General features: G+C 36.9%; 1 protein-coding gene across 3 annotated transcripts in view; it reads left to right on the top strand.

Moving 5' to 3' along the window:
• The window catches only part of usp24 (ubiquitin specific peptidase 24), a 130,749-nt gene that overhangs the window by 19,677 nt on the left and 95,711 nt on the right, over positions 1–15,361 (top strand). For all 3 annotated transcript variants that reach the window (XM_041792324.1, XM_041792326.1, XM_041792325.1), the window contains exons 2-5: positions 7,921–8,089; positions 8,536–8,603; positions 10,581–10,724; positions 10,931–11,056. In XM_041792324.1, the coding sequence (XP_041648258.1) occupies positions 7,921–8,089; positions 8,536–8,603; positions 10,581–10,724; positions 10,931–11,056 (507 nt within the window). The remainder of the gene's footprint in view (positions 1–7,920; positions 8,090–8,535; positions 8,604–10,580; positions 10,725–10,930; positions 11,057–15,361) is intronic.

The raw sequence follows: 15,361 nt of genomic DNA, 5'->3' as shown, positions 1-15,361 counted from the left end.
GACTGAGACTTAAAATAAAAAGATCTGTGATGACTAAAACTAGACTGAGACTATCAAAAATAGATCTGTGATGACTAAAACTGGACTGAGACTAACAAAAATAGATCTGTGAGGACTAAAACTAGACTGAGACATAAAATAAAAAGATCTGTGATGACTGAAACTAGACTGAGACTAACAAAATTAGATCTGTGATGACTAAAACTAGACTAAAACTAACAAAAATAGATCTGTGATGACTAAAACTGGACTGAGACTAACAAAAATAGATCTGTGATGACTAAAACTAGACTGAGACTAACAAAAATAGATCTGTGATGACTAAAACTAGACTGAGACTAACAAAAATAGATCTGTGATGACTAAAACTAGACTAAGACTAACAAAAATAGATCTGTGATGACTAAAACTAGACTAACAAAAATAGATCTGTGATGACTAAAACTAGACTGAGACTAACAAAAATAGATCTGTGATGACTAAAACTAGACTAACAAAAATAGATCTGTGATGACTAAAACTAGACTGAGACTAACAAAAATAGATCTGTGATGACTAAAACTAGACTGAGACTAACAAAAATAGATCTGTGATGACTAAAACTAGACTGACACTAACAAAAATAGATCTGTGATGACTAAAACTAGACTGAGACTAACAAAAATAGATCTGTGATGACTAAAACTAGACTGAGACTAACAAAAATAGATCTGTGATGACTAAAACTAGACTGACAAAAATAGATCTGCGATGACTAAAACTAGACTGACAAAAATAGATCTGCGATGACTAATACTAGACTAAGATTGACAAAAATAGATCTGTGATGACTAAAACTAGACTGAGACTAACAAAAATAGATCTGTGATGACTAAAACTAGACTGAGACTAACAAAAATAGATCTGTGATGACTAAAACTAGACTGAGACTAACAAAAATAGATCTGTGATGACTAAAACTAGACTGAGACTAACAAAAATAGATCTGTGATGACTAAAACTAGACTGAGACTGACAAAAATAGATCTGTGATGACTAAAACTAGACTGAGACTAACAAAAATAGATCTGTGATGACTAAAACTAGACTGAGACTAACAAAAATAGATCTGTGATGACTAAAACTAGACTGAGACTGACAAAAATAGATCTGTGATGACTAAAACTAGACTGAGACTGACAAAAATAGATCTGTGATGACTAAAACTAGACTGAGACTAACAAAAATAGATCTGTGATGACTAAAACTAGACTGAGACTAACAAAAATAGATCTGTGATGACTAAAACTAGACTGAGACTAACAAAAATAGATCTGATGACTAAAACTAGACTGAGACTAACAAAAATAGATCTGTGATGACTAAAACTAGACTGAGACTAACAAAAATAGATCTGTGATGACTAAAACTAGACTGAGACTGACAAAAATAGATCTGTGATGACTAAAACTAGACTGAGACTAACAAAAATAGATCTGTGATGACTAAAACTAGACTGAGACTAACAAAAATAGATCTGTGATGACTAAAACTAGACTAACAAAAATAGATCTGTGATGACTAAAACTAGACTGAGACTAACAAAAATAGATCTGTGATGACTAAAACTAGACTGAGACTAACAAAAATAGATCTGTGATGACTAAAACTAGACTGAGACTAACAAAAATAGATCTGTGACGACTAAAACTAGACTGAGACTAACAAAAATAGATCTGTGATGACTAAAACTAGACTGAGACTAACAAAAATAGATCTGTGATGACTAAAACTAGACTGAGACTAACAAAAATAGATCTGTGATGACTAAAACTAGACTAACAAAAATAGATCTGTGATGACTAAAACTAGACTAACAAAAATAGATCTGTGATGACTAAAACTAGACTGAGACTAACAAAAATAGATCTGTGATGACTAAAACTAGACTGAGACTAACAAAAATAGATCTGTGATGACTAAAACTAGACTAACAAAAATAGATCTGTGATGACTAAAACTAGACTAACAAAAATAGATCTGTGATGACTAAAACTAGACTAACAAAAATAGATCTGTGATGACTAGAACTAGACTAGACTAACAAAAATAGATCTGTGATGACTAAAACTAGACTGAGACTAACAAAAATAGATCTGTGATGACTAAAACTAGACTGAGACTAACAAAAATAGATCTGTGATGACTAAAACTAGACTGACAAAAATAGATCTGTGATGACTGAAACTAGACTAAGACTAACAAAAATAGATCTGTGATGACTAAAACTAGACTGAGACTAACAAAAATAGATCTGTGATGACTAAAACTAGACTGAGACTAACAAAAATAGATCTGTGATGACTAAAACTAGACTAACAAAAATAGATCTGTGATGACTAAAACTAGACTAACAAAAATAGATCTGTGATGACTAAAACTAGACTGAGACTAACAAAAATAGATCTGTGATGACTAAAACTAGACTGAGACTAACAAAAATAGATCTGTGATGACTAAAACTAGACTAACAAAAATAGATCTGTGATGACTAAAACTAGACTAACAAAAATAGATCTGTGATGACTAAAACTAGACTAACAAAAATAGATCTGTGACGACTAAAACTAGACTAAGACTAACAAAAATAGATCTGTGATGACTAAAACTAGACTGAGACTAACAAAAATAGATCTGTGATGACTAAAACTAGACTGAGACATAAAATAAAAAGATCTGTGATGACTGAAACTAGACTGAGACTAACAAAATTAGATCTGTGATGACTAAAACTAGACTGAGACTAACAAAAATAGATCTGTGAGGACTAAAACTAGACTGAAACTAACAAAAATAGATCTGTGATGACTAAAACTAGACTGAGACTAACAAAAATAGATCTGTTACAACTAAAACTAGACTAACAAAAATAGATCTGTGATAACTAAAACTAGACTGAGACTAACAAAAATAGATCTGTGATGACTAAAACTAGACTAACAAAAATAGATCTGTGATGACTAAAACTAGACTAACAAAAATAGATCTGTGATGACTAAAACTAGACTAACAAAAATAGATCTGTGATGACTAAAACTAGACTAACAAAAATAGATCTGTGACGACTAAAACTAGACTGAGACTAACAAAAATAGATCTGTGATGACTAAAACTAGACTGAGACTAACAAAAATAGATCTGTGATGACTAAAACTAGACTGAGACTAAAAAAATAGATCTGTGATGACTAAAACTAGACTAACAAAAATAGATCTGTGATGACTAAAACTAGACTGAGACTAACAAAAATAGATCTGTGATGACTAAAACTAGACTGAAACTAACAAAAATAGATCTGTGATGACTAAAACTAGACTGAGACTAACAAAAATAGATCTGTTACAACTAAAACTAGACTAACAAAAATAGATCTGTGATAACTAAAACTAGACTGAGACTAACAAAAATAGATCTGTGATGACTAAAACTAGACTGAGACTAACAAAAATAGATCTGTGATGACTAAAACTAGACTGAGACTAACAAAAATAGATCTGTGATGACTAAAACTAGACTGAGACTAACAAAAATAGATCTGTGATGACTAAAACTAGACTGAGACTAACAAAAATAGATCTGTTACAACTAAAACTAGACTGAGACTAACAAAAATAGATCTGTGATGACTAAAACTAGACTGAGACTAACAAAAATAGATCTGTGATGACTAAAACTAGACTGAGACTAACAAAAATAGATCTGTGATGACTAAAACTAGACTGAGACTAACAAAAATAGATCTGTGATGACTAAAACTAGACTAACAAAAATAGATCTGTGATGACTAAAACTAGACTGAGACTAACAAAAATAGATCTGTGATGACTAAAACTAGACTGAGACTAACAAAAATAGATCTGTGATGACTAAAACTAGACTGAGACTAACAAAAATAGATCTGTGATGACTAAAACTAGACTGAGACTAACAAAAATAGATCTGTGATGACTAAAACTAGACTGAGACTAACAAAAATAGATCTGTGATGACTAAAACTAGACTGAGACTAACAAAAATAGATCTGTGATGACTAAAACTAGACTGAGACTAACAAAAATAGATCTGTGATGACTAAAACTAGACTGAGACTAACAAAAATAGATCTGTTACAACTAAAACTAGACTGAGACTAACAAAAATAGATCTGTGATGACTAAAACTAGACTGAGACTAACAAAAATAGATCTGTGATGACTAAAACTAGACTGAGACTAACAAAAATAGATCTGTGATGACTAAAACTAGACTAACAAAAATAGATCTGTGATGACTAAAACTAGACTGAGACTAACAAAAATAGATCTGTGATGACTAAAACTAGACTGAAACTAACAAAAATAGATCTGTGATGACTAAAACTAGACTGAGACTAACAAACATAGATCTGTGACGACTAAAACTAGACTGAGACTAACAAAAATAGATCTGTGATGACTAAAACTAGACTGAGACTAACAAAAATAGATCTGTGAGGACTAAAACTAGACTAACAAAAATAGATCTGTGATGACTAAAACTAGACTGAGACTAACAAAAATAGATCTGTGATGACTAAAACTAGACTAACAAAAATAGATCTGTGATGACTAAAACTAGACTGAGACTAACAAAAATAGATCTGTGATGACTAAAACTAGACTGAGACTAACAAAAATAGATCTGTGATGACTAAAACTAGACTGAGACTAACAAAAATAGATCTGTGATGACTAAAACTAGACTGAGACTAACAAAAATAGATCTGTGATGACTAAAACTAGACTAACAAAAATAGATCTGTGATGACTAAAACTAGACTGAGACTAACAAAAATAGATCTGTGATGACTAAAACTAGACTGAGACTAACAAAAATAGATCTGTGATGACTAAAACTAGACTGAGACTAACAAAAATAGATCTGTGATGACTAAAACTAGACTAACAAAAATAGATCTGTGATGACTAAAACTAGACTGAGACTAACAAAAATAGATCTGTGATGACTAAAACTAGACTGAGACTAACAAAAATAGATCTGTGATGACTAAAACTAGACTAACAAAAATAGATCTGTGATGACTAAAACTAGACTGAGACTAACAAAAATAGATCTGTGATGACTAAAACTAGACTAACAAAAATAGATCTGTGATGACTAAAACTAGACTGAGACTAACAAAAATAGATCTGTGATGACTAAAACTAGACTGAGACTAACAAAAATAGATCTGTTACAACTAAAACTAGACTGAGACTAACAAAAATAGATCTGTGATGACTAAAACTAGACTGAGACTAACAAAAATAGATCTGTGATGACTAAAACTAGACTGAGACTAACAAAAATAGATCTGTGATGACTAAAACTAGACTGAGACTAACAAAAATAGATCTGTGATGACTAAAACTAGACTAACAAAAATAGATCTGTGACGACTAAAACTAGACTGACAAAAACAGATCTGTGATGACTGAAACTAGACTGACAAAAATAGATCTGTGATGACTAAAACTAGACTGACAAAAATAGATCTGTGATGACTGAAACTAGACTGACAAAAATAGATCTGTGATGACTAAAACTAGACTAAGACTAACAAAAATAGATCTGTGATGACTAAAACTAGACTGAGACTAACAAAAATAGATCTGTGATGACTAAAACTAGACTGACAAAAATAGATCTGTGATGACTGAAACTAGACTGACAAAAATAGATCTGTGATGACTAAAACTAGACTGAGACATAAAATAAAAAGATCTGTGATGACTAAAACTAGACTGACAAAAATAGATCTGTGATGACTAAAACTAGACTGACAAAAATAGATCTGTGATGACTAAAACTAGACTGACAAAAATAGATCTGTGATGACTGAAACTAGACTGACAAAAATAGATCTGTGATGACTAAAACTAGACTAACAAAAATAGATCTGTGATGACTTAAACTAGACTGACAAAAATAGATCTGTGATGACTAAAACTAGACTGAGACTAACAAAAATAGATCTGTGATGACTAAAACTAGACTGAGACTAACAAAAATAGATCTGTGATGACTAAAACTAGACTGAGACTAACAAAAATAGATCTGTGATGACTAAAACTAGACTGAGACTAACAAAAATAGATCTGTGATGACTAAAACTAGACTAACAAAAATAGATCTGTGATGACTAAAACTAGACTGAGACTAACAAAAATAGATCTGTGATGACTAAAACTAGACTGAGACTAACAAAAATAGATCTGTGATGACTAAAACTAGACTGAGACTAACAAAAATAGATCTGTGATGACTAAAACTAGACTGAGACTAACAAAAATAGATCTGTGATGACTAAAACTAGACTAACAAAAATAGATCTGTGATGACTAAAACTAGACTGAGACTAACAAAAATAGATCTGTGATGACTAAAACTAGACTAACAAAAATAGATCTGTGATGACTAAAACTAGACTGAGACTAACAAAAATAGATCTGTGATGACTAAAACTAGACTGAGACTAACAAAAATAGATCTGTGATGACTAAAACTAGACTAACAAAAATAGATCTGTGATGACTAAAACTAGACTGAGACTAACAAAAATAGATCTGTGATGACTAAAACTAGACTGAGACTAACAAAAATAGATCTGTGATGACTAAAACTAGACTAACAAAAATAGATCTGTGATGACTAAAACTAGACTGAGACTAACAAAAATAGATCTGTGATGACTAAAACTAGACTAGACTAACAAAAATAGATCTGTGATGACTAAAACTAGACTGAGACTAACAAAAATAGATCTGTGATGACTAAAACTAGACTGAGACTAACAAAAATAGATCTGTGATGACTAAAACTAGACTAACAAAAATAGATCTGTGATGACTAAAACTAGACTGAGACTAACAAAAATAGATCTGTGATGACTAAAACTAGACTGAAACTAACAAAAATAGATCTGTGATGACTAAAACTAGACTGAGACTAACAAAAATAGATCTGTGACGACTAAAACTAGACTGAGACTAACAAAAATAGATCTGTGATGACTAAAACTAGACTGAGACTAACAAAAATAGATCTGTGATGACTAAAACTAGACTGAGACTAACAAAAATAGATCTGTGATGACTAAAACTAGACTGAGACTAACAAAAATAGATCTGTGATGACTAAAACTAGACTGAGACTAACAAAAATAGATCTGTGATGACTAAAACTAGACTAACAAAAATAGATCTGTGATGACTAAAACTAGACTGAGACTAACAAAAATAGATCTGTGATGACTAAAACTAGACTAACAAAAATAGATCTGTGATGACTAAAACTAGACTAACAAAAATAGATCTGTGATGACTAAAACTAGACTGAGACTAACAAAAATAGATCTGTGATGACTAAAACTAGACTAACAAAAATAGATCTGTGATGATTAAAACTAGACTGAGACTAACAAAAATAGATCTGTGATGACTAAAACTAGACTGAGACTAACAAAAATAGATCTGTGATGACTAAAACTAGACTGAGACTAACAAAAATAGATCTGTGATGACTAAAACTAGACTGAGACTAACAAAAATAGATCTGTGATGACTAAAACTAGACTAACAAAAATAGATCTGTGATGACTAAAACTAGACTGAGACTAACAAAAATAGATCTGTGATGACTAAAACTAGACTAACAAAAATAGATCTGTGACAACTAAAACTAGACTGAGACTAACAAAAATAGATCTGTGACGACCAAAACTGACAAGAACTAAGATTAGTTTTCATGACAATATAAAGAATAGTTTTTATTTTTAAGAGGATCGACTGTGAGAAGGGTTGTAGTTTTCTGGAATTTTCCTCGTTGTTTATGAAGTATACATCCATGTTTCTTGTATTTCAGAGGAGCAACGATGAGAATGGAAACTGTTCGGGGGGCAGCATGGAGTTTCCCACCACTAACCTGTACGAGCTGGAGAGTCGGGTCTTCACAGACCATTGGTCGATTCCATATAAGAGGGAGGAGTCTCTGGGGAAGTGTCTGATCGCCTCCACCTGCCTGGCCCGCCACGGTAAGACTGTTAGTGTTTGTGTGTTTAAGGCGTGCAGTCAGAGACCAGCTCTCTGCGATAAACCGGATTCATGTTGGGACTGCTGCTGTTATTGTGGATTTCTTTTTCATGTTCTTCTATCTGCAGCTCTGCTGTCTCTGCTGGTTCTTACCAATATGATTTAAAGATACAGTTAATAATCCTTCACCAATTTTCAGCCCAGTTGGATCAAAGAATGGAGATGATGTGAGTTCAACCCTGCAGTGTTCCTGTCAGTTCTCCTAAAATGCTCCGAACCGCCTCATTGCTGATCTTTGGTCTGAACTGGGCTGTAGTTACTGAATCACACGCTACACGGAGTTAAGGATGCATATTTACCCACATCACTACAGTCTCATAATAAGAAAAGGAACTTTGGAAAAGCACTTTCAGAATAATTCAGTGCATCCCGTGGTTTCCTCTGCCAGGTCTGGCTGATGCTGATGAGAACTGTAAGCGGTTCATGGATCGCTGCATGCCTGAGGCCTTTAAGAAGGTGAGTGCTCAGTATCACTCTGTCATTTCACTCTGATTTCATTAGGAAAGTCTGCTGAGCTTTACTAATGAATTATATTTGATTTCTGGAACGTTCCATTCATGACGATGCCCATAAAAGTGTCAACCCCCATGGATGTTTAACCCTTTCATCTGTTTTATAAATCAATCATACACAATAGAATTTTGATTTTTGACAAAAGCATAGAAAAAAATCCTCTTTGAAGCCAAAGTAAAAACAGATTTTTACTCTGTAGAAATCCAGCAGAGGTCCAGACAGTTGGTGCTAGTAGACTCACAGTTAGAGACATGAGGATCAGCTGAGGTCAGTGAATGTCTCTCAGTGATTGGAGGATAAAGACACCTGAGTCTGGAAGGTCACTGAATCATCAGTATTCCTGGCTACCATTACATCATGAAGACAAAAGAACACTCCAAGCAACTCAGAGAAAAGCAATTGAAAGGTCTTAGTCAGAGGATGGAGACAAACATCTCCAAGTCTCTGAACATCCCCCAGAGTTCAGTTAAATCCATCATGGAGAAATGAAGGAATATGTCACATGTGTAAATCTGCCTAGATCAGACTGTCCTCACAGACTGAGTGGGCGTGCAAGAAGGAGACTAGTGAGAGAGGACACCAAGACACCTATGACTACTCTGAAGGAGCTCCAAGCTTCAGCAGCTGAGATGGAGAGACTCTGCAGACAACAACTGTTGGCCGGGTTCTTCACCAGTCAGAGCTTTATGGGAGAGTGGCAAAGAGAAAGACACTGTTGAAGAAAACTCAGATTCAATCTGGACTAGAGTTCACCAGAAGGACTGTGGGAGACTCCATGGTCAAGAGGAAGAAAGTTCTTTGGTCTGAGGAGACCAGAATGGAGCTTTGAGACCATCAGACAAGACGCCAAACACTGACATCACCACAAACACACCATCCCCACTGTGGAGCACGCTGGTGGCAGCATCATGCTATGGGGATGCTTCTCAGCAGCATCATGCTGTGGGGATACTTCTCAGCAGCCCGCCCTGGAAGGCTTGCAAAGGTAGAGAGGAAAATGAATGGGGCAAAATCTAGGAAAATCCTGGACAATCTTCTTCAGTCTGACAGAGATCAACGGCTTAGAGGAGATTTATCTTCAGTCAGACAATGAGCCGAAGCATCCAGAGAAAGCTACACAGAAAAGTTTTAAAGGCAACAACCGGAATGTTCTGGAGTGGCCAAGTCAAAGCCCAGACCTCAGTCCAAGAGAGAATCTGTGTCTGGACTTTGAAGGGCTGTTCACTCCTGATCCCCGGTTAACCTGATAGAGCTTGATCAGTTTATCAAAGAAGAATGGAGTAAAATTACAGAGATCAGATGTTTGATTTTGACTGAGACCTATCCACACAGACTCAGATCTGAGACTGAGACCTATCCACACAGACTCAGATCTGAGACTGAGACCTATCCACACAGACTCAGATCTGAGACTGAGACCTATCCACACAGACTCAGAGCTGAGACTGAGACCTATCCACACAGACTCAGAGCTGAGACTGAGACCTATCCACACAGACTCAGATCTGAGACTGAGACCTATCCACACAGACTCAGAGCTGAGACTGAGACCTATCCACACAGACTCAGAGCTGAGACTGAGACCTATCCACACAGACTCAGATCTGAGACTGCAGACAGAGGAGAATCTACTAAATACTGACTAGAAGGAGGAATATTTATGCACTCACTGGTTTACATTACTGATTTTTATTAATGACACAACTTTGTAGAAATCTGTTTCCACTCTCAAGAGGGTTTTTGTTTTGTTTATTTTTTGTTAAAATTATTTTCACCATGATTGATTTACAAAATTGATGAAATGTTAAAACATCCAAGGGGGTCAGAACTTTCTATAGGCATAGTATATTGAATATCTGCAGCGTCGTTGATTCATTAACTATATACTGACTCTGCCTTTTCCTCCCTCTTGTGGTCCAGCTTCTTACCAGCAGTGCGGTTCATAAATGGGGCACAGAGATCCATGAGGGCATCTATAACATGCTGATGTTGTTGGTGGAGCTGGTGGCAGAGAGGGTGAAGCAGGACCCCGTCCCCATCAACCTCATGGCTGTCCTCACCATGGTACGTCCACACGAGTGTTGATGTTTTGATGGCCTGTAGGCCAGGTGATCCATCCCACATGACACCTGCCGTTGACCTCCAGCAGGTTCTCTGCAGAACCTTCATGTCTATCTTTTCGACGTGTCTAAGAAGTTAAAGCTTGTTCTCTGTTGGAATCAGACTCTTTACACGTGTTCATGTCTGTGCTTCCTCTCCTCTGTCATCAGGCATTTAACCCCGACAACGAGTACCACTTTAAGAACCGAATGAAGGCTTGTCAGAGGAACTGGGCTGAGGTTTTTGGAGATGAGGCCAACATGTTTGCTGTTTCTCCCACAAACACCAATCAGAAGGTAAGAGCACCCATCCACCTCTGCTGCTGAACTTTAGAACGACAGAATAACATTAAAACCTTTAGGACAGCGTGTTCTAATGATGATTAAATAAAAAAACCTTCAGAACCGTGTATTCTCACAATGGTGATGTCATTCAGCTCAGCTCCATATTTAGACCGTCCTCTCTGTGCTGATTGCCGCTGTGATTCATGAGCTGTTGTGTTCTGTGTTCATGTTAGACGAGCTGTTTATCACCAGAGTGAAACTGAACCAACACAACATGTGACTGACACACAACAGCTGTTCATTTCTGTGTCTTAGGGCTGGGAAAAATATCCAGTTTCAGGATCTATGGGTACATTTTCAAAGCAGATACAGGCCTGGTTTTTGTAATCAGCTGGCAGTCTCCTGCACATGGTGTAAATGGCACCAATGCTGTGTTTTGGAAAAATTACACAAATGTAGTGGAACTTGCTGCCAACGTATTTGACATGACTGAAAGTCACAGAGTCTTCAGTGATACCAGTGATTGCTGAAATAATGATCTGTTGGAAACACAGTTAGCATATAGGGACGTTTTCACCGTTGTTTCCTACCATGTCTGAGCATGATTCCCCCGCTGGTCTGCTGTCACAACAGTAACAATGAAGTTGGTTCATAAATCCACCAAGAAGACAAAGAGCTGGCTATGGCAGCCACTCAGGTCCTCATCTCCATCTACCTGCAGAGACAGGAGACGACAGTTTATGAGGAGACAGGAGACTTTGGAGCTGACTTCAAACTCTACTCACAGCTGAAAACCAAACATTGTGGTCATAGCTGCGTTCACTTCTCCCACAGACCATCTTAAAGTCCACATGAACCCCGCTGTCTGAGTACGCTATGCGAGTGCATAAATATTAACCCCTACTAGTCAGTCTTTAGTAGAGCCTTCCAGGGCCAGCTGCTAAGAAGCATCCCCACAGCATGATGCTGCCACCAGCGTGCTCCACAGTGGGGATGGTGTGTTTGTGGTGATGTCAGTGTTTGGCGTCTTGTCTGATGGTCTCAAAGCTCCATTCTGGTCTCCTCAAACCAAAGACCTTTCTTCCTCTTGACCATGGAGTCTCCCACAGTCCTTCTGGTGAACTCTAGTCCAGATTGAATCTGAGTTTTCTTCAACAGTGTCTTTGCCACTGTCCCATAAAGCTCTGACTGGTGAACAACCCGGCCAACAGTTGTTGTCTGCAATAGAGGTGTCTTCGACTAAGGATTTTCATAGTTGAATCTGATTTGTCAGATTTTGCCTTTAGTCGACTAATAGTCAAACAGCGTTTCCGCTAGACTTTTTTGTCCCCGGTCAAAATGACCGGCAGTCCTCAAGAATTCCGGCCATTTAGAACAAGTACCTGACATTTGCTTTAACATTATTTTGCTGCATTAACAGCAGCAAAACGTATAAATCTGATATTCTGAAATGACTGCACACGGACTTTCTCTTATTTTTCTCTGTGTAAGTGGTTTAAAGCAGGGGTTCTCAACCTTTTCAGCCCGCAACCCCCAAAATAAAGGTGCCAGAGACCGGGGACCCCCACTGGACCTGAAGGTGGTTGAACACAGTCATGAATATTCTAGAATAGTCATTGTGGAGCGGGGCCATTTATAAAGGGGATAATGGAAGAGGTTTCTGGGGGCCAGCAAAACCATGGTCCATTGTAAAGTTAAGCTGTGATACTCATATCTTATATTTAACCTGAAATAATAACCACTCTTTTCAAAGAAGTTTTTTTTAATCATTGATGTAGTAAATAACCTTCTTAAAAATGTAAATCCCCTTTGTTAAAAAAAAATATATTAAAATGGTTTAAAAATTGCTACAATCGGTTAGTAAAGGCAAAAAATTGTGGAAAAGGTGGTGAAATTGGATTTTAGAAGTAACAGTAATGGGTTTGACGTGGCAAAAATTAGATAAAAGTGGAAAAAATGGGCATAAATAGTGGTAAAAGGGAGTTAAAAGTGCCTGAAATGGCTTTAAATTGGCAAAAATGGGTGGAAATTTGGTGAAATAGGAAGAAAAATTGATATACACAGGCAAACAAGGGTTAACTGAGAAAGAAAAAATAAGCAGATAATGACAGAAATTGGTGAAACTGGCAAAAATGGGCATGTCAAATGGTGAAATGTGGTTAAAATGGCTAAAATTGGGCATAAAAAGTGGGAAAAGGGGATTAATAGTAGCAATAATAGGTCAACAGAGGCATTATTAAGTTCAAGTGACAAGAATTGGTTTAGAAGTGGCAAAAACAGGCAAAAAAAAGTGGTGGAAAAGTTTAAAACTAACAAAAATAGGTGTTACATGGAAAACGTGTTAAAATTGGTGGAAAAAAATGACAGAAAGGGGTTAAAATTTGACAAAATTGTTGTGAAGTGACAACAGTGTAACTTAAAAAAAATTGTAGTTTTTTAGGGCATCTGGCGACCCCCTCTAAGTGTCTCGCGACCCCCAAAGGGGCCCCAGCCCAAAGGTTGAGAACCACTGGTTTAAAGTATCAAGATGAAAGCTGCGCACTTTTCCTTACACACACAGTCAGTTACACAATATATGCCCACGTTAAACACATAAACTTCTACTCATAAACCCATAAACTCGTAAGCTTCACATTAGCACCATTCGCCTGTTGGCACTTTGGCCACTACCATGACTTAGCAGCTTACAACAGCCAAATACCATCTTCCACCAACAACAACAAAGCATCCAAACATAACTCCCCAGTGCTCTGTTAACTGGACACCGCGTTAGAACTCTACATGTCAAATGAAAAACGAGTCTTACCGTCAGCTGCTAATATCAGTCCTCATGATGATATAACTGTAACCTCTGCTAAAGCACGATGTGATTCTGTGTTGACTACAATCCGACTTTATCTGAGGATTGGTCATAGGTAGTTTATCGAAGTCCACTACAACTCTGCTCGGCGTAGGCCTCTGTCTCTGCATCGGTGTTGACGGCGCTCAGCTATACAGTTCCCTTTGTTTCAGCCTCTTCATTACTCGCAGTGATGACATAAAATCCCTCCATACTGCTGATGACATTAAGCCTTTGGTTAACCAGGAAAACCTCACTGAGATTAAGATTCTGCTTTACGAGAAAGCTCTGGTCAAACTTTCCCTGCATAGTCCCCAGCAGTACTGAGCACGCTCAGAGAGATAGATTTGCTTTGATGTCATCGTGCATACATAATTAGCCATGTGCTTGCCGTCTGAGGAGATGAACAACCCAGCCCCAGGAGAAAAGGTGTGGTAAGATTAGGCAGCCTTTAGGTTATATGAACGCATTCTCGCAACATATCTTCTAGGTTACACAAAATATAATATAAGCCAGACATTTTGACAGGTTATATTTTTATCTACCGGACTTCCGCCCTTTTTACCGGCCAATGACTGGCTAACGGAAACTCAGGCTTAGCAGCCCCATGTAGTCAGAATGGTACGATCTTGGTTACATAACAGCATTCGACTATGAGGTTCATAGTCGAATCAGACTCCTCCGACTCAAATCGTCGAATCACCAACTATCCCGGGTCACCCCTTGTCTGTAGAGTCTCTCCATCTCAGCTGCTGAAGCTTGGTACTCCTTCAGAGTAGTCATAGGTGTCTTGGTGTCCTCTCTCACTAGTCTCCTTCTTGCACACCCACTCAGTCTGTGAGGACAGTCTGATCTAGGCAGATTTACACATGTGACATATTCCCTTATTTCTCCATGATGGATTTAACTGAACTCTATGGGATGTTCAGAGACTTGGAGATGTTTCTGTCTCTTCCTTCTGACTCAGACTTTCAATCACCTTTTCTCTGAGTGTTCTTTTTTTCTTCATGGTGTAATGGTAGCCATGAATACTGATGATCCAGTGACTGGACTTTCCAGACTCAGGTGTCTTTATCCTCCAATCACTGAGAGACATTCACTGACCTCAGCTGATCCTCATGTCTCTAACTGTGAGTCTACTAGCACCAACTGTCTGGACCTCTGCTGGATTATCTCAGTCACTCTAAAGGAGGGAATATTTATGCAGTCATTCATTTATCATTACAGTGTTTTATTAAACTGACATTACTCTGTAGAAATCTGTTTTTAATTAATTTTTTATATTTTTGTCAAAAATCCAAATTAAATTGATATAAAGCACTAAAGGATAGAAAATCCTAGTGTATCAACACTTCTTTCAGGCGCTTTATGCTCCCACCTGACCTGCCAGGGTTTTTGTGCCTTCTAGTCCGTATGGAGGAGTGTTCCTATAATGTTTGAGGGTCTTACAGTGTCATTTTTTTTACTTAAAAACATTG

Source organism: Cheilinus undulatus, linkage group 7, assembly GCF_018320785.1.
Source record: "Cheilinus undulatus linkage group 7, ASM1832078v1, whole genome shotgun sequence".
NCBI classification, from domain to species: domain Eukaryota; kingdom Metazoa; phylum Chordata; class Actinopteri; order Labriformes; family Labridae; genus Cheilinus; species Cheilinus undulatus.
The sequence above is the reverse complement of the archived record's forward strand: the minus strand, read 5'-3'. Positions and strand labels throughout refer to the sequence as shown.